We start from the raw sequence: 27,527 nt of genomic DNA on the forward strand, positions 1-27,527 counted from the left end.
GAGATTTGTTCTCGAGCCTTCCTGACAATTCTGTGTACCATCAGGACCCTGTAACAAATCTCCTTCTGCATAAGCTGGCTGCAATGAATGCTAGTCTCTGCTAACTGAACTGTAACTGATACAGCTGGCAACCTAAAACAATGGACAGATCCTTTGATCCGCTTCTAGGAATTTATCTTCCAGTCATTCCCAGAAGGACACAAAGATGTGTCCATGGCACTGCTGTTTATAATAACTTAAAAAACCCTAGAATGTCTTAAAATGTCCAGAAATAGGGAACAGCTTAGACAAATTGTGGCACTTCTGAAAGATGGAATGTCAGAAAGAATGCAGCATTATGCAAAGTTAAAAAGAATGAGGTAGATCTTTAAGAACTAATGAGAAAATGAAAATAACAAAACAAAAAGAACTAATGAGAAACAATGCACTCAGTTTAAAAAGTTGCAAGAGTATTATATGATCCTATTTGGAATAATCTTTATTTGCACTGTCTGAATTATTTTTCACCAGGAGCAAATGTTTTAGAATATAAACTCACTAAAAATGAAATAAAGCGCATGAGTGTTACATCATATATAACCTTATTCAAATCCATGGGTAATTCCTTGAAGGCGTACCATGTGCAGGAGCTGCGTGCAGCCTTCTGGGGTTTGTGAGTAAGATATAGTAACTGACCCAGGCTGGGCTCAGTGGTCACACCTGTAATCCCAGCACTTTGGGAGGCCGAGACAGGTGGATCACCTGAGGTCAGGAGTTTGAGATCAGCCTGGCCAACATGGCGAAACCCTGTCTCTACTAAAAATACAAAAATTAGCTGGGCGTGGTGGTGGGAGCCTGTAATCCCAGCTACTTGGGAGGCTGAGGCAGAAGAATCACTTGAAACCAGGGGGCGGAGGTTGCAGTGAGCCGAGATCGTACACTGCACTCCAGCCTGGGCGACAGAGTGACTCTGTCTTAAAAAAAGAAATAGTAACTGACCTCCAGGAATGCATGACTCAGTGGCCTTGACTACCACTTATACAAATAGTTCTAACATAAGGCGAACCATGTGGTAATTGCTACAAAGTGCAAAGCGGGAACAGGGGCAGAGAAATGAATTCTCGTGAACCTGGAAGACATCTGACGGCTCTGCTGGGCATGGATGAAGAGATTATGCCAAGAGCTAATTTTTATTAAATGCTTTTTCTATTCCTGGGTTCTTTGAGAATCATTGACATTCATTATTTACTACACGTCAGACACGGTGTTAAGTGGCTTAGATGAAATGTCTTTTTTTTCTTGGTTATCAGATAACCCTCTGTGAAAATATTTTCCTTTACTCTTTAACTAGCTGGGCATTCCACTGCTTCACTGTTGGTATCATCTGTGATACCATCAACATTGCAGCTGACGGACTGGGCAGTTCCCAGGAATTCCGTTTTTTTTTTTTTTTTTTTTTTTTTTTTTTTTTTTTTTTTTGAGACGGAGTCTCGCTCTGTCGCCCAGGCTGGAGTGCAGTGGCGCAAACTCAGCTCACTGCAAGCTCCGCCTCTGGGGTTCACACCATTCTCCTGCCTCAGCCTCCTGAGTAGCTGGGACTATAGGCTCCCACCACCATGCCTGGCTAATTTTTTTGTATTTTTAGTAAGAGACGGGGTTTCACCGTGTTAACCAGGATGGTCTTGACCTCCTGATCTCATGATCCTCCCGCCTCGGCCTCCCAAAGTGCTGGGATTAAGGCATTAGCCACTGCGCCCGGCCCCAAGGAATTCTTTAATGGTTCCAGAGAGTTCTCTGGCTAAAGACTGGTGCTGCATCTGTTGGGCAATGTTGACAATCTCATCAAAAGTGGTGCTTCCACTGTGTTTCATGTTTTTTGTGTTTCTTTCTGTCTGTTGGTGGTTCCTGAGGGTTGTGACCATCAGGGCAGAGGCAGAAGGCACCACCTCAATCTGGGCCTGTCTGTTGTGGCTGGTCAGTTTCACTGTCATCCTCAGATTCTTCCAGTCAATGGCTGGTGATGTCATCAGCAACCATTTTTGGAGACAGACCCAGGGAGCTGACCTTGGGGGCCAGTGCAGATGTGGCACTGACTTCGCCACTGGTACACCTCAGATATACAACTTTGGTCTCGCTGGGGTCAAACGTAGGCAGCTGCGGTTGGTTGAATTCAGGTTCAGGATGACTGAAGCAAGTTGCACTTGGCTTTCTCTGAGCTGAAAACTGAAAAGTGCTCAGGCTCCTGGCAACTCTGTGAAGAAAGAGTTATTATCATCTCAGTTTACAGATGAAACTGAAGCTCAGAGAGGGCAAGCAGCTAGTGCAAGTTCCCACAGCTGGACTCAGGGCTGCTGGCCACAGGGCCTGGCTCTACATGCTGCACAGTCAGAGAGGGAGAGTCCCATGCACAGTTGGAAGGGAGGAGGGAAGGGGAGGCTGGCGCTAGATAGTAACAAGCTGTGTGTTTTGGGCATTTCCCCTGTACCAGACGCTGTGCTAAATGACCCTTCTGTTTGTTTGCCTGGAAAAGTCCCCATCTTAGTGAATTCTGACTTTCCACCTACTGTCCCAGAGCAGCTGACTGTGGTGGAGAAAACTGCAGGACAGGGACCCTCAGCTGCCCCTATACAGCCGGTGATCCTGCCACGTCCCTGACTCTGTGGGCTTTCAACACGAGGCCTCCCCAATGCAGTGTCCACACCAGCATTACCTCGGAACTTGGGAGACATGCAGATCCCACAGGAGAGGGAAGGGGGAGCTGCCCTCAATTCAGATCGAGTTTCCCCTGTGCCAGAAGAATCAGTCCTCCAGATGAGTGGGCAGCACGAGGCCTGCAGTGAATGTTACTCTGCTGTGCGCTCACAAAGTTAGAGGGCAGAGCTCATATTAAAGGTTCATACTGAGAGGTGAAGCCAGCTGGACTTCCTGGGTCAAGTGGGGACTTGGAGAACTTTTCTGTCTAGCTAAAGGATTGTAAATGTACCAATCAGCACTCTGTAAAAATGCACCAATCAGTGCTCTGTGTCTAGCTAAAGGATTGTAAATGCAACAATCAGCACTCTGTAAAATGGACCAATCAGCAGGATGTGGGTGGGGACAAATAAGGGAATAAAAGCTGGCCACCTCCAGCCAGCAGTGGCAACTCACTTGGGTCCCCTTCCATATTGTGGAAGCTTTGTTCTTTTGCTCTTCATAATAAATCTTGCTGCTGCTCATTCTTTGGGTCCGTGCCAACTTTAAGAGCTGTAACACTCACTGTGAGGGTCTGCGGCTTCATTCCTGAAGTCAGCAAGACCACAAACCCACTGGGAGGAACAAATAACTCCGGACGTGCCATCTTTAAGACTGTAAAACTCACTGCAAGGTCCATGGCTTCATTCTTGAAGTCAGCGAGACCAAGAATGCACCAGAAGGAATAAATTCTGGACACATTTTGGCGACCCAGGTGGGAAACACTCAGGCATCAACAGGCTCACCCTTGAAATGCATCCTAAACCATTCGGACCAATTTGATGCACAAACCCTGAAAAAGAGGTGGCTCATTTTTTCCTGCGCTACAGCCTGGCCCCAATATTCTTTCTTTGATGGGGAAAAATGGCCACCTGACAGAAGTATAAATTACAATACTATCCTGCAGCTTGACCTTTTCTGTAAGAGGGAAGGCAAATGGAGTGAAATACCTTATGTCCAAGCTTTCTTTTCATTGAAGGAGAATCCACAACTATGCAAAGCTTGCAATTTATATCCCACAAGAGGACGTCTCAGCTTACCCCCATATCCTAGCCTCCCTATAGCTCCCCTTCCTATTAATGATAATCCTCCTCTAATCTCCCCCGCCCAGAAGAAAACAAGCAAAGAAATCTCCAAGGGACCACAACCCCCCCTGCCCCCCACTATTGGTTATGTCCTCTTCAAGCTGTACGGGGAGGGGAATTTGGCCTTACCTGGGTACATGTCCCCTTCTCCTCTGATTTAAAGCAGATCAAGGTAGACCTGGGGAAGTTTTCAGATGATCCTGATAGGTATATAGATGTCCTACAGGGTCTAGGGCAAACTTTCGATCTCACCTGGAGCAATGTCATGCTACTGTTAGATCAAACCCTGGCCTTTAATGAAAAGAATGAGGCTTTAGCTGCAGCCTGAGAGTTGGGAGATGCCTGGTATCTTAGTCAGTAAATGATAGAATGACAGCTGAAGAAAGGGACAAATTTCCTACTGGTCAGCAAGCCATCCCCAGTATGGATCCCCACTGGGACCTCAACTCAGACCATGGGTACTGGAGTCGTAAACATCTGCTGATCTGTGTTCTAGAAGAACTAAGGAGAATTAGGAAAAAGCCCGTGAATTATTCGATGATGTCCACCATAACTCAGGGAAAGGAAGAAAATCCTTCTGCCTTCCTCGAGCGGCTACGGGAGGCCTTAAGAAAATATACTCCCCTGTCGCCCAACTCACTCGAGGGTCAATTGATCCTAAAAGATAAGTTTATTATCTAATCAGCCGCAGATATCAGGAGAAAGCTCCAAAAGCGAGCCCTGGGCCCTAAACAAAATCTAGAGGCATTATTAAACCTGGCAACCTCAGTGTTCTATAATAAGGACCAAGAGGAATAGGCTGAAAAGTGAGATCAGAGAAAGGCTGCAGCCTTAGTCACGGCCCTCAGACAAACCAACCTTGGTGGTTCAGAGAGGACAGAAAATGGAGCAGGCCAATCACCTGGTAGGGCTTGTTACCAGTGTGGTTTGCAAGGACACCTTAAAAAAGATTGTCCAATGAGAAACAAGCTGCTCCCTCGCCTATGTCCACTATGCCGAGGCAATCGCTGGAAGGTGCACTGCCCCAGAGGACAAAGGTTCTCTGGGCCAGAAGCCCCCAACCAGATGATCCAACAACAGGATTGAAGGTGCCCGGGGCAAGCGCCAGCTCATGGCATCATCCTCACTGAGCCCCAGGTACCTTTAACCATTGAGGGCCGGGAATTCGACTTCCTCCTGGATACTGGCATGGCCTTCTCAGTGTTAATCTCCTGTCCCGGACAGCTGTCCTCAAGGTCCGTTACCATCCAAGGAATCCTGGGACAGCCCATAACCAGGTATTTCTCCCACCTCCTCAGTTGTAATTGGGAGACTTTGCTCTTTTCACATGCCTTTCTTGTTATGCCTGAAAGTCCCATACCCTTATTAGGGAGGGACATATTAGCCAAAGCTGAAGCTATTATCTACATGAATATGGGGGGCAAATTACCCATTTATTGTCCCCTGCTTGAGGAGGGAATCAGCCCTGAAGTCTGGGCATTGGAAGGAACAAACTCAAGCTCCAGCCTTAAGCCTTCCCACAGGACAAAACTTCTCTTTATACATCAGAGAGAGAGCAGGGATAGCTCTTGGGGTCCTTACTCAGACTCGTGGGACAACCCCACGACCAGTGGCATACCTAAGTAAGGAAACTGATGCAGTAGCAAAAGGCTGGCCTCACTGTTTACGGGTAGTTGCGGCTGTGGCCGTCTTAGTGTCAGAGGCTATCAAAATAATACCAGGAAAGGATCTCACTGTCTGGACTACTCATGATGTAAATGGCATAATAGGTGCCAAAGGAAGCTTATGGTTATCAGACAACCGCCTACTTAGATACCAGGCGCTACTCCTTGAGGGACCAGTGCTTCAAATACGTTCGTGTGTGGTCCTCAACCCTGCCACTTTTCTCCCAGAGGATGGGGAACCAATCGAGCATGACTGCCACCAAATTATAGTCCAGACTTAACGCCACCCGAGATGATCTCTTAGAAGTCCCCTTAGTTAATCCTGACCTTAACCTATATACTGATGAAAGTTCATTTGTGGTGGAGAATGGAATATGAAGGGCAGGTTATGCCATAGTTAGTGATGTAACAGTACTTGAAAGTAAGCCTCTTCCCCCCAGGATCCAGCGTGCAGTTAGCAGAACTAGTGGCACTTACCTGAGCCTTAGAACTGGGAAAGGGAAGAAGAATAAATGTGTATACAGATAGCAAGTATGCTTATCTAATCCTACATGCCCATGCTGCAATATGGAAAGAAAGAGCGTTCCCAACCTCTGGGGAACCCCCATTAAATACTACAAGGAAATCATGGAGTTATTGCACGCAGTGCCAAAACCCAAGGAGGTGGCAGGTCTTACGCTGCCGAAACCGTCAAAAAAGTGAAGGAGAGGGGAGAACAGCAGCATAAGTGGCTGGCGGAGGCAGGGAAAGACCAGCAGAAAGGAAAGAGAGAAAGAGACAGAGAGAGAGAGAGAGAGGAAGGGACAGAGACAAAAGAGACAGAGAGAGAGAGAGAGGAAGGGACAGAGACAAAGGAGTCAAAGAGGGAGAGAGAGAGAAGAAGAGACAGAGAGGCTGAAAGTCAAAGAGAGGAGAGAGAGGAAGAGACAGACAAAGAAGAGTCAGAGAGAAACAGAAAGTCAAAGAAAGAGGAAGAGACAAAGAGGGAGTCAGAAGGAGAGAGAAAGACAAAGAAGAAGTCAAAGAGAAAGAAAGAGAGACGGAAATAGTAAAGAAAAAACAGTGTACCCTATTCCCTTAAAAGCCAGGGTAAATTTAAAATCTATAATTGATAATTGAAGTTCTTTTCTGTTACCCTATAACACTCCAATCACACCTTGTTGTCAGTGTAAGCAAAGGCATAGCCCGAAAGCACTGAGGACACTGACAATCCATAGCCTCCCTATAAAAAATCCTTAACCCAGCAGGTTTCCTAACAGGGGATCTAAATCTTAACTAATTACCATACAAAGGTTCAACCAGACCTAGGAGGAACTCCCTTCAGGACAGGACAATAGATGGTTCCTCCTCGGAGATTAAGGAAAAAGGACACAATGATAAGGAAACTCTTCTAGAAACAGTTAGGAAAATTGCCTAATAATTGGTCTGCTCAAACGTGCGAGCTGTTTGCACTCAGCCAAACTTTAAAGTACTTACAGAATCAGGAAGGAGCCATCTATACCAATTCTAAGTTAATATGGACTGAACGAGGTTTTATTAAGCAAAGAAAAATTAAAATCCCAAACTTACAAGGTTTTCAACAAAAGTAAAGTTTGCTAAAAGTTAACAGTGTAACATGTATTATCCCAACCTCTAATCTTATGGAAATCAGACCCTATCAGTGCCCCTCAAAGCTCAAGTCCATCAGCGCAGAGCCATACAACTAATACCCCTACTTATAGGATTAGGAATGGCCATTGCTACAGGAACCGGAATAGCAGGTTTATCTACTTCATTATCCTACTACCAAACACGATCAAACAATTTCTCAGACAGTTTGCAAGAAATAATGAAATCTATCCAGTAAGGATAGTAACTACAATCCCAAATAGACTCTGGCAGCAGTGACTCTCCAAAACCACCGAGGCCTAGACCGCCTCACTGCTAAGGAGGACTTTGCACCTTCTTAGGGTAAGAGTGCTGCTTTTACACTAACCAGTGAGGGATAGAATGAGATGTTGCCTGGCATTTACAGGAAAAGGCTTCTGAAATCAGACAACGCCTTTCAAACTCTCATACCAACCTCTGGAGTTGGGTGACATGACTTTTCCCCTTTCTAGGTCCCGTGACAGCCATCTTGCTATTACTCGCCTTCAGGCCCTGTATTTTTAACCTCCTTGCCAAATTTGTTTCCTCTAGGATTGAGGCCATCAAGCTACAGATGGTCTTACAAATGGAACCCCAAATGAGCTCAACTAACAACTTCTACTGAGGATCCCTGGACCAACCCGCTGGCCCTTCCACTGGCCTAAAGAGTTCCCCTCTGGAGGATGCTTCAACTGCAGGGCCCCTTCTTTGCGCCTATCCAGCAGGAAGTAGCTAGAGTGGTCATCGCCCAATTCCCAATAGCAGCTGGGGTGTCCTGTTTAGAGGGAGGATTGAGAAGTGAAGCCAGCTGGACTTCCTGGGTCGAGTGGGGACTTGGAGAACTTTTCTGTCTAGCTAAAGGACTGTAAATGCACCAATCAGCATTCTGTAAAAATGCACCAATCAGCACTCTGTGTCTAGCTAAAGGACTGTAAATGCACCAATCAGCATTCTGTAAAAATGCACCAATCAGCACTCTGTGTCTAGCTGAAGGATTGTAAATGCACCAATCAGCACTCTGTAAAATAGACCAATCAGCAGGATGTGGGCAGGGACAAATAAGGGAATAAAAGCTGGCCACCCCCAGCCAGCGGCGGCAACCCCCTTCCACACTGTGGAAGCTTTGTTCTTTCACTCTTCATAATAAATCTTGCTGCTACTCACTCTTTGGGTCCACGCCACCTTTAAGAGCTGTAACACCCACCGCGAGGGTCTGCGGCTTCATTCCTGAGGTCAGCAAGACCACGAACCCACCAGGAGGAACGAACAACTCCGGACATGCCATCTTTAAGATCGTAACAGTCACCGCGAGGTCTGTGCCTTCATTCTTGAAGTCAGCAAGACCAAGAACCCACCAGAAGGAATAAATTCCAGACACAATACCACAAAAAGACAAAAAAAGCAAAGGGGTGGGAAGAAACTTTTGGACAAGTTTGTCCAACCTGTGGCTCAGGTGGCTTTGAATGTGGCCCAACACAAATTTGTAAACTTTCTTAACACATTGAGGTTTTTTGCGATTTTTTTTTTTTTTAAAGCTCATCAGCTATCTTTAGTGATACTGTAGTTTATGTGTGGCCCAAGACAATTATCCTTCTTCCAATGTGGCCCAGGGGAGCCAAAAGATTACATACCCTGCTTTTGGAGGCGAGGGATGTGTTTACTGCCTTGGCTGTGGTGATAGTTTCCTGGGTGCACAAATATGTCTGAACTAATCAAACTGTATATATCAAGGATGTGCAGCTTTGTGTACCAATTATATCTCAGTAAAACCATTACAAAAAGGAAAAGAACAAAAGAAATGCAAATTTCTAGACTCCACCCTGGACCTAAAGGCCAAGCTCTCTGGGGCTGCCCAGCCACCTGTGTCCAGCAAGTGGGGGCCTGAGAAGCACTGCCCAGGCCTTTGCTCCCCTAACAGACTATTTCACACCCTTCCCTAACTCCTCAGACCTCCCATACCACATCCTCACTCTTGGCTGATCACCTGCTTTCCTATTTCACTGAGAAGTCGAAGCACCTAGAAGACAGCCTGGTGTCTCCCAGCACCAAGTGCCCCAGCTCCTGCTCAGCGCCCTTCTGCTCAGCTTTCCCTCTTGAAGCTGGGGAGGAACCAGCAGTGTGAACACGAGTATTTCCCCTCATGCACAAGAAGCTACTCAATGCAGCAGCCATGGCTGCCCCTGGGAACTAGCTGGAAGCAGCTGGGGGTTGCTGGGGGGAGGGGTGGGTGAGTGGGAATCTGGATCTTTAAAAGTTTCTAATTTCAACTGTTATTTTAAATACAGAGGGTACATGTGCAGGTTTGTTACCTGGGTATATTGCGTGATGCTGAGGTCTGCAGTAAGGATCGCATCACTCAGACAGTGAGCATAGTATCCACTAGGTAGTTTTTTTGACTGGCCCCCGCACCCCTGGACTCTCTCCCTCTGAGAATCTGCATTTTTCTTTTTTTTCAGGATCCCCAGGTTTGAAGGAATCTGCATTTTAACAAGACTCTAGTTGCTTCGTACGGACATTAGACTCATTCTTCCTCCTCACTTCCTGTCTGTTGGACCATTCTCTCAGCAATCTGTAAACTGTAATCTGCTCCATTAAAAAAACCAAAACATCGATCCACATCCCTCTCCACTGCTTCATTTTCCAGCTCCAGGTTCTGCCTTCCCATTCTCTCTCAAATCTGCTCTGATCTTCATCCAGCTCGTCACCGACCCCTTCACAGAGGCCCCCAGTGCACCCATGCAGTGAGGTCAGCTTTGGCTCTGGGCCTCTCTTCCCTGCGACTCTGTCTGGGCACCAGCCAGTCCTCATTCCCTCCCTACTGCTTTTTTTTTTTGAAACAGGGTTTTGCTCTGTCACCCAGGCTGGAATACAGTAGTGCAATCATAGCTCACTGCAGCCTTGACTGCCTGGGCTCAAGCAATTCTCCCACCTCAGCTTCCTTGGTAGCTGGGACTACGGGCACACCACGCCTAGATAATTTTTTGTATTTTTTGTAGAGGCAGGGTCTCACCATGTTGTCCAGGCTGGTCTCAAACTCCTGACCTCAAGCGATCCACCTGCCTTGGCCTCCCAAAGTGTTGGGATTACAGGCGTAAGCCACGGTGCCTGGCCATTGCTATTTTTAAAATGTTGTTTCAAATACCCCCAGGGTGTCACTCCCCTTCAGGATGCGCTGGGCCTTCCAGAGTGGGAAGAGGGAACAAGAGACCTGGTTCACCTATGGTGAAGCCAAGAGAGGTGTCATGTTGGTCGAAATGCCTGCAGGCCCCTCCTGTTGCTGTGCTCAGGCCAGAAGCTGCACAGAGCATGGGCTGATAAATGCATCCACTCCCCGTGCTTTCCCAGGAGCACCCAGGTCTGTCCTCAGTATCAAGTCAATCACATTTTCAGCATGGTGGAAGGAGGCAGGTTCTGCAAATGCCGCAGGGTGGGTTAATCACACAGGCCAATCAAGTCCCTGTCATCACCACGATCGGCAGAGGCCAGCCCTCACTTCCATCTTGTTTCCTTCTCGATAAAAATCACGTCACGTGGCCAGGCGCGGTGGCTCACACCTGTAATCCCAGCACTTTGGGAGGCCAAGGTGGGCGGATCGTCTGAGGTCGGGAGTTCGAGACCAGCCTGACCAACATGGAGAAACCCTGTCTCTACTAAAAATAGAAAAATTAGCCAGGTGTGGAGGCATGCGCCTGTGATCCCAGCTACTCAGGAGGCTGAGGCAGGAGAATCGCTTGAACCCGGGAGGCAGAGGTTGCTGTGAGCCGAGACTGCGCTGTTGCACTCCAGCCTGGGCGACAGAGCTAGACTCCGTCTCAAAAAAAATAAAATAAAATAAATAAATAAATAAATAAAAATCACATCACTCTTTCCAACTGAAAGAGTGTAATTTTAAAAAGCGTAAAAACTGCCAAATATGTCTATATTATTATCCACTGTTGTAGGAAACGTAATAAATGTGCTCCACAAATCCCCCACCCTCCTAGATACTGGCATTCAATGAGGCGCCCATGTGGGCTCTGCCTTGAACTTTTTCCTTCCTCCTTGCCCTGCTTCTTTCCTTCATGCCTCTGAGAAGGAAACTCTCCTTTTGCCTCTGGAGCTGAGCTTCCCAAGGGCTTCTAAGCCTACTTCCCGCACCTTCCAAAGGGCCTTATCCCACAGAGCCCTCACTCCCTCACTGCTGGCTTCCTCCCTCTCTGGGCTCCTTTCCCAGTCTGTAAACATGCCACATGCTCATCCCCTCACTCACCCTCTCGGAGAAAACTACTGTCCTGTCAAACCGCTTTCTTCTTTCCTTTCCTTCACCACACAACGCAGCCAAGGGCGCACAGAGTTGCTCAGGCCCCTGTGCAGCCCATATCTCCCACCCACTCACGCAGCCCAACCTCCGGTGATCAAATCCAACAGCCGTTTCCATCCCCAACCTGCCGCCCTTGCCTCCAGTTGAATTTGACAGAGATTACTCCGTCTACATCTTTAAAAGAAAATGGAAACCAATGAAAGAGGCAACACACAAGACTCAACATGGACAGTAATACGATGGAGCATAAGATGGCCATGAAACACGACATTCACAAAGTTTTAAAGAGCATTAGGATTGGCTTGTAATATAAAGTTAGAGGGCCAAGCGTGGTGGCTCACACCTGTAAACCTAGCACTTTGGGAGGCTGAGGCGGGCGGATCACTCGAGGTCAGGAGTTTGAGACCAGCCTGCCCAACATGGTGAAACCTGTCTCTACTAAAAATACAAAAATTAGCCAGGCATGGTGGAGGGCGCCTGTAATCCCAGCTACTCAGGAGGCTGAGGTACGAGAATTGCTTGAACCCAGGAGGTGCAGGCTGCAGTGAGCCGAGATTGTGCCACTGTACCCCCACCTGGGTGACAGAGCAAGACTGTCTCCAAAATAAATAAATAAAGTTAAGGGAAAAACTGCAGTGTGCAGCATCAGCTCAACTGTATGTATTTTATTTATTTTTTATTTATGTATTTTTTTTGAGATGGAATCTCACTCTGTCGCCCAGGCTGGAGTGCACTGGCGCAATCTCGGCTCACTGCAAGCTCCACCTCCTGGATTCACGCCATTCTCCTGCCTCAGCCTCCCGAGTAGCTGGGACTACAGGTGCCCACCACCACACCCGGCTAATTTTTTGTATTTTTAGTAGAGACGGGATTTCACCGTGTTAGCCAAGATAGTCTTGATCTCCTGACCTCGTGATCTGCCCTCCTTGGCCTCCCAAAGTGCTGGCATTACAGGCATGAGCCACCGCGCCCGGCCCTGCATTTTATTTTTTATTTCTTGAGAGGGAGTCTCACTCTGTCGCCCAGGCCGGAGTGCAGTGGCGTGATCTCGGCTCACTGCAGCCTCTGCCTCCTGGGTTCAAGCGATTCTATGCCTCAGCCTTCCAAGTAGCTGGGACTACAGGTGTGACCTACCACACCTGGCTAATTTTTTTTTTTTTTGAGACAGTCTTGCTCTGTCGCCCAGGCTGGAGTGCAGTGACATGATCTCAGCTCACTGCAACCTCCACCTCCCGGGTTTAAGCAATTCTCCTGCCTCAGCCTCCCAAGTAGCTGGAACTACAGTCGTGTGCCACCATGCCCAGCTAACTTTTTTGTATTTTTAGTAGAGACAGGGTTTCACCGGGTTAGCCAGGATGGTCTCGATCTCCAGACACCATGATCCGCCTGCCTCAGCCTCCCAAAGTGCTGGGATTACAGGTGTGAGCCACCGTGCCCAGCACTCCTGGCCAATTTTTATATGTTTAGTAGAGATGGGGTTTCACCATATTAGCCAGGCTAGTCTTGAACTCCTGACCTCAAGTGATCTGCCCGCCTCGGCTTCCCAAAGTGCTGGGATTATAGGTAGGGGCCACCGTGCTCAGCCCTATATGCATTTTGAAAGACTAAGGGGAAATAAGAGTGGTTCCATCTGGGTGGTGGAACTATAGATTATTTTTGTTTTCTCCTTTACTATCTTTTGTATTTTACAATAGGCCTTACAAACAAGTCTGGGAGATTAAAAGGGACATCTTTCTGGCCTGCCACCTGCTGGTGGATTCTAGCAACGTCCTGGGTTAAATTCAGTGCTTGCTCCTCCCTCTTCTCACTGTCTGAGCACCCTCCCTATAGTTCCCTCCAGCTTCTTTAGCCTGACTTTTGCCATCTTGTTTCCATTTTGTGATCCTTTCCATCTTGTCTTGTGTATTTTCTCATATAAATTTTTTTGGTAATATATGTTAGGTCCTCGCTATTTTCAAGTCATTACAATTTTCACCTCTTTGCATCTCTTTTCAGCGACTTTTTTTTTTTTTTTTTTTGAGACAGAGTCTCGCTCTGTCACCAGGCTGGAGTGCATGGCAATCTCGGCTCACTGCAACCTCCGACTCCCAGGTTCCAGCGATTCTCCTGCCTCAGCCTCCCAAGTAGCTGGGATTACAGGCGTGTGCCACCACGCCCGGCTAATTTTTGTATTTTTAGTAGAGATGGGAGTTCACCATGTTGGCCAGCATGGTCTCGATCTCCTGACCTCGTGATCTGCCCACCTCAGCCTCCCACAATACTGGGATTACAGGCATTAGCCACAGCACCTGGCTGAGACTTCTGCTTTGACTGAGCTTAATAACGCACACTCACCATGGGAGTGGGTGTGCTTTTAGGACCAGCTGACAGCCCTGGTGGAAGTGGGTGTTAGTTGAGGCAATCAGAAATCCAGGCAAAAGTGTAGTATGTGCTCTGGGAGGCAGGTTAAGCCACAATTGGCAATCAATGCCCTTGGTCACATTAGTGAGAATGCCCTGGCAGCCACGTGGAGGGTGGATTTGAGGACGTGGAGAGGCGTATTTAAGACATGGCTGCCACTCTCTAGGAGGAGAGTGAGAGCTTGGGCAGGAGTCGCAGTAGGGATGGTGTGGAACAGGCAGATTAGAGAGCCGCCCAGCAGCTGTCCTCTGCAGGGACTCCCGAAGAGGGAGGAGTCATGACTGATCCCCAGCTTTCCAACACAGTGGCGTGAGCTGTGATGCCATCAACCGAGGCAGGAATGCAGGCCGATATGTCAGTGGGTTGTGGGGAAGGCTGGGTTTTGAATAAACTCATCGTGAGCTGGCCTCAGAACATCCATGCAGAAACGTAAGCAGGCAGTGGAAACTAAGGGCTAGAGAGAGATCTGAGTGTTACTGACATTAGGGTGTAGCTGAAACCCGAGGCACAGACGACAATGCTTCAGGAGAAAACCCAGAATGAGGGAGATGCTGGAGACAGAAGCTGGTATGCATGAGCATGGAGGGCTGGCCTGACGGACGAGTGCAGAGGCAGAGAAGGAAAAGGCAGAAAGAAAAACCCAGGAGTGCATTATTGCATGTGGCAAAAGTCTAGAAGGAGGTAGTGATCAGTAAGTGAACTGAAAGGGTCAGTAACCTAAGGGCTAAAAGTACATCACTTGATATGGCAACAAGACAGGAGTGTTTCTACCAGAACACTGATTTGGTGGTTAGAAACAGGAATCCGCTGATGCCATCTGGGAATAATTAAGACAAACGGGAAATTCTTGCTCTGTACCAAACCGAGCCCAACACTGAGAATAAGGTGGGTGTGTAATAAGCACTTGCTGGATCACACTAAACAAGAGGATTCAATGTTGCTTGTGACTGACGCATACAATGATTAAAAAGCCTGATCTAGACTAATAATTATTCTTTGCAATTCAGAGAAAAGGATCAAAAAAGGAAAAGAAAGAAAAGGAAAAAAAGTAGAAAAAGAATCTAAATGCCTGAGGACTCATCCTATCTTTACTCCGTTTAAGAGGCTACAATATTTTTTAAAACCAAATGTCAAGTGTTTCCTTCCTTAAGTCAGAGGCTTCTGTGGGTGGATGGGACAGGCCAGAAAATGGGTTTTAAAGACAAAACCCCATTCTTCAACTCAGGTTAACAGAAGTTTTGTAAATATCTTAGTTACATTTTCTTTTCTTTTTTTTTTTTTTTTTTTTTGAGACGGAGTCACGCTCTGTCGCCCAGGCTCGAGTGCAGTGGCGCGATCTCAGCTCACTGCAACCTCTGCCTCCTGGGTTCAGGCAATTCTCGGGCCTCAGCCTCACTGGTAGCTGGGACTACAGGCATGCACCAGCACACCTGGCTAATTTTTGTATTTTTAATAGAGATGAGGTTTTATCATGTTGGCCAGGCTGGTCTTGAACTCCTGGCCTTAAGTGATCTGTCTGCCTCAGCCTCCCAAAGTGCTGGGATTACAGGCATGGGCCACCATGCCCGGTCCTTAATTACATTTTCTACGTGTATTTATTACTTGAAGGGGGTCAATACTGAATTTAGCTATTAAAACAAACAAAAACCCTCAAGATTAAAACTTGATAGCTTAACTAGCAGTGCTTAGAATATATAAAAGTTTTTATTAATTTCTTGTAAACGCCTGTGTAAATAGATTATAAGTATGTCCTTCTTGGCTATGAAACCAAAAGTGAACCATTGTAATGGCCAAGTAAAAGCTTATGAAGGAAGAAATTAAACGGGCCAACTGCATTTTATAGCTCAAGCTAATAGCAATGCATGTGATATTTTTGTTATTATTATCATAGCCTTACCATGCAGCAGTTATTATAAGATATTTCATGTTTGTGAAAGCGCGTATACTATATTATATTCATGCATGGTACGTGCTTCTCTAAGGATCCCACAGCCTGATCGCACAAACGTTATCTATTCTACTTTAAGAGTACAAACAGTGAAATATGGACTATGGGAAGATTATGACTGTGCTCAGGACTCCATAATGTGCCTGTCATAGAGCTGGGAACTCAGCCCCCTGATCACTGGGAACTCCTCAGCAGGAGTGGAACATGCAGAAGGAGGGAAGGGACGAAGCGGAGGAGATATAAAACTGGCTTCCAACTGGTTTTGCTGAATTTGTGACTGACTTAAGCAGGATATGAATTACCATGAGCTTTATTGCCTCCTCTTGGAAACATCCTTATGTCATTGCGCTGTGGCCAGAGCCCTGAAGGACATCTGCTCTCCTTGGGAGCTGCTGAGCCAGGGTGCCTGTGATGTCTTCAGAATCCTTCAGTCCCGACTGCAGGAGAAACTTGGCACAGGCCAAGTGCTGACCTGCACAGGCCAGATGCAGGGCTGAGGGGTGACAAAAATCACGTGGACTTAAAACACAACCCCTGGAGCAACACTGACCTCGTGAGTTGATAGTGCCCAATAAAAATATCAATTCTTTCAATATCTTCCGTAATTCATCTTCACAACTTCACCTATACTAGATCAAAATATTTTTCTTTTTAACCTGATTGGGTTGAAAATAGTTTTAAATATAACAAACCAGTTAGAGAGGATTTAAGAAATTTATCTAGGCCGGGAGTGGTGGCTCATGCCCGTAATCCCAGCACTTTGGGAGGGTGAGGTGGGCAGATCATGAGGTCAAGAGTGTGAGACTAGCCTGACCAACATGGTGAAACCCCATCTCTAATAAAAATTTAAAAATTAGCCGGGCCTGGTGGTGCATGCCTGTAATCCCAGCTACTCGGGAGGCTGAGGCAGGAAAATCGCTTGAACCCGGGAGGCGGAGGTTGCAGTGAGCACTGCACTCCAGCCTGGGTGACAGAGCAAGACTGTCTCAAAAAAAAAAAAGAAAAAAAAGAAAAACAAACTTATCTAAAGCAAGAAGCAACAGAGCAAGTTAACAAGATGTAGGAGACATCCTCTCCATACTCCTGAATGCTCTAGAAACACACTTTAAATGGTACAAAAAACTTTCTAAAAGGTTTATTGAATTTGCTTTGTAAGTAAAAATATCACTACATATAATCACGTAATCAAAAAAAGCACTGTTGAACAAGCTTCCCACTCTGGGTGTAGAAATCAGCACTGAGGTTCCTGGTGTGCTGAGTTCAGGGGCACTGGTGGTTCTGCTGTCTTCCCTCCAGCAGAGAAGCTGTGTCCCTTTCTGGGCAGAGCAGCTGCCCTTTCCAGCCCTAGAGTGAGTAGTTAGGTACCTGTGAGTCTTTGAAGCATCAGAAAGATCCTACTAGGCCAGGCGCAGTGGCTCATGCCTGTAATCCCTGCACTTTGGGAGGCCGAGGTGGGCAGATCACTTGAGGTCAGGAGTTTGAGACCAGCCTGGCCAACATGGTGAAACCCTGTCTCTACTAAAAATGCAAAAATTAGCTGGGCATGGTGGTGGGCACCTGTAGTCCCAGCTACTCGGGAGGCAGAAGAATCGCTTGAACCCAGGAGGCGGAGGTTGCAGTGAGCCAAGATCGTGCCACTGCCCTCCAGACTGGGTAACATAGCGAGACTTTGTCTCAAAAAAAAAAAAAAAATTCCACTAAACCCTTGCAAGATGGCCTTTGGCTCACAGAATGTTAGAGGGTTTATTTTAAAGTCCAAGTCTAAAGAATTTGCTCTCAGAATATGTTTCTGAATATTCTAAATAAAAAAAAAATCATAGTGAATATAGTTTCTAAATATACTCCAAAATGGATGACCTGTGAAGAACTGACACAATACCTGGCTAGCAGGTGTCATCATGGATTAGAAAGAAACTGCTTTACGATGCGTATATTGTTACAGTTTAAAATAATAACAAAGGTTAACAACAGCAGTTGTAATGAGTGGCAGTCATCATCACTGTTATAATAACAACAATTATACAAAGGCTTTGCAGAGAAAAATATGTTTTAAGGAAAAGTAGCTGAGCTATTAGAAGAATAACATTAAGGCTGGTCACAGTGGCTCATGCCTGTAATCCCAGCACTTTGGGTGGCCAAGGCAGGTAGATTGTTTGAGGTCAGGAGTTCAAGACCAGCCTGGCCAACATAGGGAAACACCATTTGTACTAAAAATATAAAAATTAGCCAGGCATGGTGGTACATGCCTGTAATTCCAGCTACTTGGGAGGCTGAGGCACGAGAATCACTTGAGCCAGGAGGTGGACGTTGCAGTGAGCTGAGATGGGGCGCCACTGCACTCCAGCCTGGGCAACAGAGGGAAACTCTGTCTCAACACCACTACCACTAAAACAAAACAAAACAAAACAAAAAACAAAAAAAGAATATTAAAATCAACATTTTAAATATAGAAGTGTATTGGTTATACTCAGTTTACTAATTTCCAAGGCATATATAAAATTAAACGGTACCTGATCGATTTTTTTCATCTTTAGAATTGATGTCAGCTCCCAAGGATAAGAGAGTCTGAATTGTACTTGTATGTCCTTCCTGAATTGAAACAAAGTTGTTATCACTGTGATGAGAATAAAAGAAAACCTTTTGCAAACCAAAAAGTATCTGAGCCAGGTCTCAATAAATTTAGAAGTTTATTTTGCCAAGGTTAAGGACATACCCGAGAGACAGGTCTGTGTCTCTCTCCAGAGATGATTTTGAGGGCTTCAATATTTAAGGGGAAAAGAGGGCTGGAGTGAAAAGGAGGAGGGTATGGTCACATTACTGAATCCACATTGCAGGATAAAAGGAGCAGGTGGGGGGAATAGGCAATGATACATTAAATATCTCTTTCCGCTCAGTAAATTGGCACTTTACATAAGATAAGGTGAATATAAAGTATTACCTGTGGAAATATTTAACCCTTTATCTGTAGCTATCTGCTTAGGAATAAAAGGAAAGGCAGCTTTCTGCATGACTCAGCTTTCAGCTTAATTTTTTTTTTCTTTTGGCAGAGTGAGTTGGGGGGTCTTAAGTTTTTATTTTTCCTTTCACACTTTAAACAGACTCTAACATATATTAGGCACCTTTTCTAAAACAGTCAATTGCTAAAAGTGAATTTTCATATCTTTTTTTCCCTATTCTTTTTTTTTTTTTTTTTTTTTTAGAGACAAGGTCTCACTATGTTGTCCAGACTGATTGCAAACTCCTGGACTCAAGGGATCCTCCCGCCTCAGCCTCCCAAAGTGTTGGGATTACAGGTGTGAGCCACTGCGCCCGGCCAAATTTTCATACCTAAAGTAAGATATTGTATCATTCTCAATTCTAATATAAATCATTAAATATTTTGGTGACATTTAATTATTAGAATATAGATGATCAACTCTGTGGGCCAAATTACTGACCCAATGCAGTTAGTTTCCATCGCTGTGAGCAGTACAAATCTTGTACTAAAATTTCCCAAGCAAATATACTCTGCTAAAATCTTTAGGGCAGAGATAAACTAGAAAAGATCATAACCTCTCATAAATGGGAATTCCTATTACTGCTAGTAGGAATTATTATTATAAATATTTTATAAAATAAAAAAATACATATATATATATATATATATATACACACACATATATATATAGATTTGAGATGTAGTCTCACTCTGTTGCCTGGCTGGGGTGCAATGGCATGATCTTGGCTCACTGCAACCTCCGCCTCCCGGGTTCAAGCGATCCTTCTGCCTCAGCCTCCTGAGTAGCTGGGACTACCGGCATGCGTCACCACGCCCAGCTAATTTTTTTCTATTTTTTAGTAGAGACAGGGTTTCACCATGTTGGCCAGGATGGTCTCGATCTCTCTCTTTTTTTTTTTTTAAAGACACAGTCTTGCTCTGTCGTCCAGGCTGGAGTGCAGTGGTGCGATCTCGGCTCACTGCAAGCTCCTCCTCCCAGGTTCACACCATTCTCCTGCCTCAGCCTCCCTAGTAGCTGGGACTACAGGCACCTGCCACCATGGCCGGCTAATTTTTTGTATTTTTAGTAGAGATTGGGTTTCACCATGTTAGCCAGGATGGTCTCGATCTCCTGACCTCATGATCCACCTGCCTCAGCCTCCCAAAGTGCTGGGATTACAGGCGTGAGCCACTGCGCCTGGCCGGTCTCGATCTCTTGACCTCGTGATCCGCCCGCCTTGGCCTCCCAAAGTGCTGGGATTACAGGAGTGAGCCACTGTGCCCGGCCTATAAAATAATTTATACACTCTTTGTCTAGCCAGTTAGTCTGCTACTATGTGATGAGACTACAATTAAGGTTCCAGGTTCACTCTTCCCATGGGAGGACGCTGTGGCCACAGAGCACATCCATGTGTATCTACCCAGCTGCTTGAAAGCAGGACGTCAGGCAGGAGAATGTAACTGATTAGAAAAACAAGTAGGCCGGGCATGGTGGCTCACGCCTGTAATCCCAGCACTTTGGGAGGCCGAGGTGGGTGGATCACAAGGTCAAAATTTCGAGACCAGCCTGGCCAACATGGTGAAACCCCATCTCTACTAAGAATACAAAAATTAGCCAGGTATGGTGGCACGCACCTGTAATCCAGCCTGGGCAACAGAGCAAGACTCCATCTCAAAACAAAAACAAAAACAAACAAACAAAAAAACAAAAAATAAGTAAAGGAATAGAGCCAATAGATAATGTTAAGGATAATATGCAAAACGCCCCTAGCATTTAAAGCAGCTACTTTTCCAGTGAAAACGTTTGCTTATCTTCAATATACCCCAGAGAGCCTAGCCAATGCAATTCTCTTGCCCTGGCTGAAGAGTTCTTAATTTCTGAAATCCAATATAAGAATAGAGAGCCAGCAATTTCATACAATGGGTATTTATAGCTTCAAATAATATTATTCCTGAAAACAAAAACCTGTGTGTGAGGGGGAGGTAGTTTATGGAGTAAAAGCCTTTTTTAAGTTTTTGCCTAGAAATAAATTCAAGTCAGGTTTCTATTTAAAGAGATAAAGTGCTTCAGAATCCTGACCACTTCAGAAGAATATCATGGGCAATTTCTTCCATAGAGATGGGGCCAAAGAAACCAGGTTACGGAGCTACCCATCAATGGAGCAAGCAAGCCTTGGTTGGGGAAGCTGGGACAACGTTATAAGAGGTAACAAACCTTAGCTGCATAATGAAGTGCTGTGAGGTGGGTTGATGTGGCTCTCACATCTACATCGACGCCAAGTTCAGAGACCAAGAATCGGATGGCTTCGTCCTGCCCTGTGACGGCTGCCCTGTGCAGAGCCTGGGCACCCAGGCTGTCTTCTGCTGAAAGGCAAGCCTAGTGGGCAGAGGAGAGAAAGGAGCAAAGGTCAAAGATAAGAAACAGGGCAACTTAGATCTGGGCACCTGCTGGCACTTCAGCAAAACTGAGCTGTTTACGCACAGCTCTCTGGGCGGAGGATATGCGGCTTTTGTCTGATTCTCAAAGGACTCTTTTTTTTGAGACGATGTCTCACTCTGTTGCTCAGGCTGGAGTGCAGTGGTGCAATCTTGGCTCACTGCAACCTCCATCTCCTTGGTTCAAGCGAGTCTCTTGCCTCAGCCTCAGGTGTGTGCCACCACACCTGGCTAATTTTTATATTTTTAGTAGAGATGGGTTTAACATGTTGGCTAGGCTGGTCTCAAATTCCTGAACTTAGGTGACCCACCTGTTTTGGCCTCCCAAAGTGCTGGGATTACAGGCATGAGCCATCGCGCCCTGCTCTCAAAAAAGGGCTCTCTAATCAAAAAGATGGTTAAGATTCAATGTTCCAGGCTATGGTGCCAAAGCACTATCAGCAGAGACAGTTTGTTGTTATTATTGCTATAAAACAGCTACCATTTACTGAATATTTTGCTAACTGCTTTATGTACATTATATTATCTAATCCTTGTAAAACTTTCTGAAGAAACTAAATTTCTCTCCATTTTACAGATGGGAACACTGGTGCTTAAAGAGGTCACCAAGTTGAGAGAGAGAGTTTGGAGGGGATGGGGAATGGAACCTGGGATCTGAGTAACAATGTGCTCTGCTTATCCTGTGACCTAAAATTTATAGGAAGAACCAAAAGAATAAAAACACAACCATTTTTATACCCCATGTTCATCGAGGAGCAGCCTAGCAACGTCGATGTGACCACACTGGATTGCATCCATCAAGGCAGTGACGCCACAGTTGTCTCTGTAGTCTGGTTCATATTGGCACCTAGAGCCAAAACCCCAAGTAAGAGCTGAGAAAATTCACCTCCTCAAACCCAGGGGACAGTTGACACCTGATCACCTGCAGGTGGACTGCATGTGTGCAAATGACCTGTGAGCGTGGAGCTCTCTCTATTCTCCCCCATCTCAGTGTCTGAACTGAGCACTAAGCCTTCAGGAGCGTGATGGTCTTCCCCAACAGACCCGCTGCTCCTCTAACCTTCTCCATCCCACTTGACAGCACTTGGTCTCTTCAGCTTCCTGCACCAGAGGACCTGAAGTCACTCCTTGCCACTGCCTTTCCCACATCCTTCATAATCAATTGATTACCCCATCCCTCAATTCCACAGCCAAAATATTTAAGACATCTGTGTCTGAGCTGGGCTCGGTGGTTCACGACTGTAATCCCAGCACTTTGGGAGGCCGAAGTGGGTAGATTACCTGAGGTCAGGAGTTCAACACCAGCCTGGCCAACATGGTGAAACCCAGTCTCTACCAAAAATATAAAAAATTAGCCGGGTGTGGTGGCATGCACCTGCAATCCCAGCTACTTAGGAGGTTGAGGCAGGAGAATCGCTTGAGCCTGGGAGGTGGAGGTTGCAGTGAGCTGAGTTGCGCCATTGCAGTCCAGCCTGGGCGACAAAAGCAAAATTCTATCTCAAAAACCGAAAAAAAAAAAAAAAGGAAAGTCCTCAATGTGGCTGATAGCATTCATTCTCCCTCCCCTTCACTGTTCAGGCTTCAGCATGTTCTAGGCATCTTTCGGTTTCTTAAATGTACCACACTTTTTCCTGGTTCGGAGCATCCGTGGGTGCTGTTATTGCTGTCTGGAATGCTCCCTTGCCTCCCGCTTTCAGCTAATTTCTTTTTCTCCTTCAGGTCACAGCTTAAACACTGGAGCTGAGATTCTTTACTCTTAAGCCAAATTGGGTCTTCCCATTATTTGTTCTGTAGGGATCCTGCAAGTCCTTGTAATGCACACCGGACTTTTGGGACTCCTTCACGGTCTGTCTTTCTTGCCAGTCTGTGAGTTCCAGGAGGGTAGAAATTACATGTGTCTTGTTTCTGTTGTGGCCCTTGCACCTGGTACAGGGCTTACTTTACATTAAGTGCTAAATGAATGTATAAATGCTTGTTGAAAAAAAACAGAAAAATGGATGATTTTGCCACTGAAAACATTTTCCCAGATATTTGTTAGTTATTTTTGTTTCATATTCTTTATCTGCTATGTCTTTTGTTCATTTTTCTTTTGAAAGCCTAATTTTCTTAAAAATGTGTCCGAGCTCTTTATGTAGCACTGATATTAACTCTTCGTCATAGCCAGCAAATATTTTCCCCGACTTGTTGCATTGTTCTTACCTCTTAAGAAGCACCTTGACTGCCTCTAAATGGCCATGCATTGCTGGGAGGAGAAAGCTGAGAATTAGAGCTTTTTAGTGCACACATAAAATGCTTCCTGCCTCCTGGCTTTGCTCTCTGCCCCATTCTATTAGTGATAGCTTACAAGAAGGAGTCATTAAATTGGGTACACTGTTACCGCCCTACACAAATAAGTATTTAACTGGATAAAGAGGTAAACAATAATGTTTTTCACTTTATATTTACACAGCCAACACTTGATTATCTTATTTTTACGTGCACTTTCATGGGAAACTTTGAATCCTAAAGTTACACTTCTGTGCTGCGGATCCCCAAGGCTAGTCCATTTTTGCCCAGGAAATGCAAAACATTGTAATAGTAATCCATGACAAAATAGCCTGGATTTAATTCCCCTACTAAAAGTAACTATACTCAAAGGTTATGACTATTTGTCTTCTACTATTTTGGGTGAATGATGGAGTGCTGATTGTTTCTCCAGGGAAGAAACTGGTCAAATAATTCATGAGCTAAAAAAAAGTTTTCTACTTACTTGCAAAGTTTTAGAAAGGATTCATTGGTCTCTAATTGCCAACTATGGCTCATGCCTGTAATCCCAGCACTTTGGGAGGCTGAGGTGGGCAGATCACTTGAGGTCAGGAGTTCGAGACCAGCCTGGCCAACATGGTGAAACCCTGTCTTTACTAAAAGTACAAAAATTAGCTGGGCATGGTGGCACGCACCAGTAATCCCAGCTACTCGGGAGACTGAGGCATGTGAATTGCTTGAACCTGCGAGGCAGAGGTTGCAGTGAGCCGAGATCACGCCACTGTATTCCAGCCTGGGTGACAGAGCAAGACTCTGTCTCAAAAAAAGCACAAAACAAAAAAGCAACACTATAAAATGTCACAAGTGATCATTTTTAGAGACACTAAAAGCCCTGCATCCTAATCAATGTACTACCTAGAAAGCTACAAGTTATTTTCTGAATTTCTTGATCTAGACTCTTGAGCTCCTTAATATCTAACTTCTGAAATTACAGTAATTTTACTTTTTACTAATTGTTTTTCCTTTTACTTTCTTCAAACAAATGAGCAAATCGAAACGTGTTACTAATTTAAAATAATCTACAAATAGATAATTCAGAGTTAAGAATCACTACTCCAAATAATAAAAACTGTAACCCAAATTTACATTAGATGTTATTGGGCTAAGGTATTTAATTATGAGTATCTACATTTATTTGAATGTACAGCACTATGGTAGGTGTTACTAAGGTTATGAGGACATATATTTCCCTCCTGCCTTTAAGAGTAACGACGTAAACATGATAAAGAAAATAGCACTAACCAGTTACTTTGTGCTATAGCCAAGCATTGTCTAAAGGATTTACATACATCATGCTCTTTAAACTCTGCAATAACGTTGAGACATATCATCACTGACATTATTATTTGGTTGATGAGGAAACTTGCTCAAGAGAGAGACTAATTTCCTTGCCCAAGGTCAAAGATTATGTACTACAGAACCAGCTCATGGGCAAATAATCTCGGGAGGATAACACAGATACACACGAAAAATAAACTAATACAGCAGCATGCTAGCCAAGTTATGTTAACTTTAGAAATTGATTATATGCCAAAAGGCCCTAGATGCTCTTTTTTTTTTTTTTGAGACAGAGTTTTGCTCTTGTTGCCCAGGCTGTAGTGTAATGTAGTGCAATCTTGGCTCAGTACAACCTCTGCCTCCTGGGTTCAAGCCATTCTCCTGCCTCAGACTCTGGAGCTCCTCGGCAGCTGGGATTACAGGCAGCCGCCACCATGCCCGGCTAATTTTTTGTATTTTTAGTAGAGACGGGGTTTCACCATGTTGGCCAGGCTGGTCTTGAACTCCTGACCTCAGGTGATCCACGGGCTTCTGGCCTCCCAAAGTGCTGGGATTACAGGCGTGAGCCACTGCACCCGCGCCCCCGCCCCCACCCCCTCCCCCGCCCAGATGTTCTTATTCTCTGCCTTCTGTTTTCCAAAATCCTGCTTTCCCCTGAAGGTGACCTGAACAAGATTAGGCTGGGCAGTGCTGGGTGAAGCAGCCACATGTGTGCACTGCTCCCCTGCAGAGCTGTAGGCTGTACCTGCAGTGTGCAGAGGGGTCCTTCTAATTTTGCTCTCTGTCTTCCAGGCATCTGGACAAACAGTGAGCAGGTACTGGAGGATCAGAGGGTCGCCTTCTCGACTGGCAATGTGGAAACTGTTCCAGCCATCTTTGTTCTTCAGGAGTGGATTGGCGCCATGTTCCACCAGCTCCTGGATCACCCCCAGGTTCTTCCTTGTGCAGGCCATCATCAGAGGAGTCCTAAGGCCAACCAGGAGAAGCTGTCAGATGGAGGCAGCTGAGACATTAGAAGCCAGGGGCCAGGTCTTCAAAACACACACAGCCTTGGCACAGATGGAAAACCTAGAGGATTCAGGGGTCTGGCAGGCAGGAAAACAGCTTTGACCGGCAACCTCTGTGCTTTCTGTGAGGACCCTGGGAGAAATAATAAGGGGAAAATGATTGTAATGAATGTGTACCTAGAGGAGAGGGTGCCTGGGAGACAAATCTGCTTATAAGCTAGTTCACAGGATAGCAGTGAATTGGGGCAGAGCTAAGAAAACCCACAGACAACCCTCAACACATAATGAGGTCTATTCCCCTGCCCCAGTGGGGAAGATGTACTTCCCCATGTTCCTAAAGAGGTTCACACCCTCTAACGAACCTGACCTAGTGAGTACTAAAATCAGTGTCAATCTAACAAACGAAATGCAATTAGCTTGTGTGATGGTGGAGCAGAGTATCTCTGACTGTGGTGGTTATGCAAGGCTGCACGTATGTGATACAACTGCACTGTGCTCTACACACACAAGCGCGTGTATAACTCAGGAATTCTGGATATTGATTGGAGCAATGTCAATTGAAACAATGCATTGGTGCAGAAGTAACTTAGCTAAATGTCCCCAGAACATCGCATCCGGAAGCTATCTGTATAGTGCACACACTTCATTGTTTGGTAATATTCTCTTTGGTTATATTCTACACTATTCTGTGCTCTAGAAAGGGAGGTGACTGCCCCGACCAGTTAACCCACAAGGACAGGAACGAGGGACTCTGCAGGTCATCTGCGTTTTAAGGGAAAGTTGGGCAGGAGGTCCCCGCCGCTGAGCAGGCCTGGGGTGAGAACTAGGAGCTGAGAACAGCTATGGTGTCCAAGGGGACGGAGAAGCACAGGGAACTCGCTACGACTCTGCGGGTAGAGGGGAGGCGGGGTGTCTCTCCGCTCCACACCTACCAGTCGGCCTTCTTCAGGCAGTCGACCGCTGCCCCCCGGCCCACCAGGTAGCGCACGCAGTCTCGGTGGCCCATGGAGGCCGCCTCGTGCAGAGGCCGCTTATAGTCTCGGTTGGTGGCCTCGATGTCCATGCCCCAGGCCTCGGCCAGATAGGCCAGCACGTCCCGATGCCCGTAGCGCGCGGCGCAGTGCAGGAGGGTATCCCCGGCAGGCCCCAGGCAGCCCCCGGCCGCCTGCAGCTCCTCCTTCAGGGCGCGCAGCCGGCCCTCCTGCACCAGCCTGCAGAGGCGCCGCGGGTCCCCGGGCTGGGCCATCGCCGCGGGTCGGGCCAGGCTGTGCGGGGCGGCGGCGGGCGGGACACCGACGGCCGGGCAGAGAGAAGCCGAGGGCGAGTGGGACTTTGAGCCTCTTCACGCAACCTGCCCCGCGCGCCCCGAACCCGGCAGAACCGCCCCTCACGCCCCCGGCCTTGTCCCCGGCAGAGACGCCTCCTCACACCCCCCGGCCTAGTCCGCAGGCGGGCTGCCCCCTCACAACCCCGGCCTGCCCCGCGTGGGAGAAGCCGCGGTCCCGGGCACGGGGCGGTTTTTCCTCAGGGACGGGGCTGTCCGGGATGAGCACGGAGGGGCCTGGGGATCCGAGAGCGCTGGCGTCCGCCGTCCTGGAGCTGCCGCGGCCCGTACGTGATTCGGGACTGAACACGTGAGGGAGTGGGACGCGCCGCCACACCGCAGAGCCCCAAAGTGGAGGGTCCGGGAGGGCGCGCACAGCCTCGCCCAGCGCCGGGAAGGGTGGCTCCTGAGGCAGCCAGGCCCAAGCGTGACCTGCCCCGTACGCGTCCTCAGGGTCGCCCCAGCCTCC

General features: G+C 46.6%; 1 protein-coding gene across 2 annotated transcripts; it reads right to left on the reverse strand.

Annotated features, from left to right (window-relative positions):
- Nucleotides 1–27,527, reverse strand: ANKRD16 (ankyrin repeat domain 16). 2 transcript variants are annotated; one of them, XM_032149668.2, is made up of 8 exons: nucleotides 26,667–27,527; nucleotides 25,473–25,693; nucleotides 23,345–23,387; nucleotides 21,884–21,992; nucleotides 20,925–21,086; nucleotides 18,243–18,321; nucleotides 16,035–16,225; nucleotides 1–2,230 (listed from the first exon to the last, which is right to left on the reverse strand). In XM_032149668.2, exons 1-7 carry the CDS (start codon nucleotides 26,978–26,980, stop codon nucleotides 16,068–16,070), a joined length of 1,086 nt encoding a protein of 361 aa, XP_032005559.1. In that variant the 5' UTR covers nucleotides 26,981–27,527; the 3' UTR covers nucleotides 1–2,230; nucleotides 16,035–16,067. The 2 variants fall into 2 exon arrangements, with proteins under 2 accessions (XP_032005559.1, XP_032005647.1); XM_032149756.2 differs by lacking the exons at nucleotides 1–2,230; nucleotides 18,243–18,321 and having other exon boundaries at nucleotides 16,160–16,225.

Source organism: Hylobates moloch, unplaced genomic scaffold, assembly GCF_009828535.3.
Source record: "Hylobates moloch isolate HMO894 unplaced genomic scaffold, HMol_V3 SCAFFOLD_2, whole genome shotgun sequence".
In the NCBI taxonomy this organism is placed as follows: Eukaryota; Metazoa; Chordata; class Mammalia; order Primates; family Hylobatidae; genus Hylobates; species Hylobates moloch.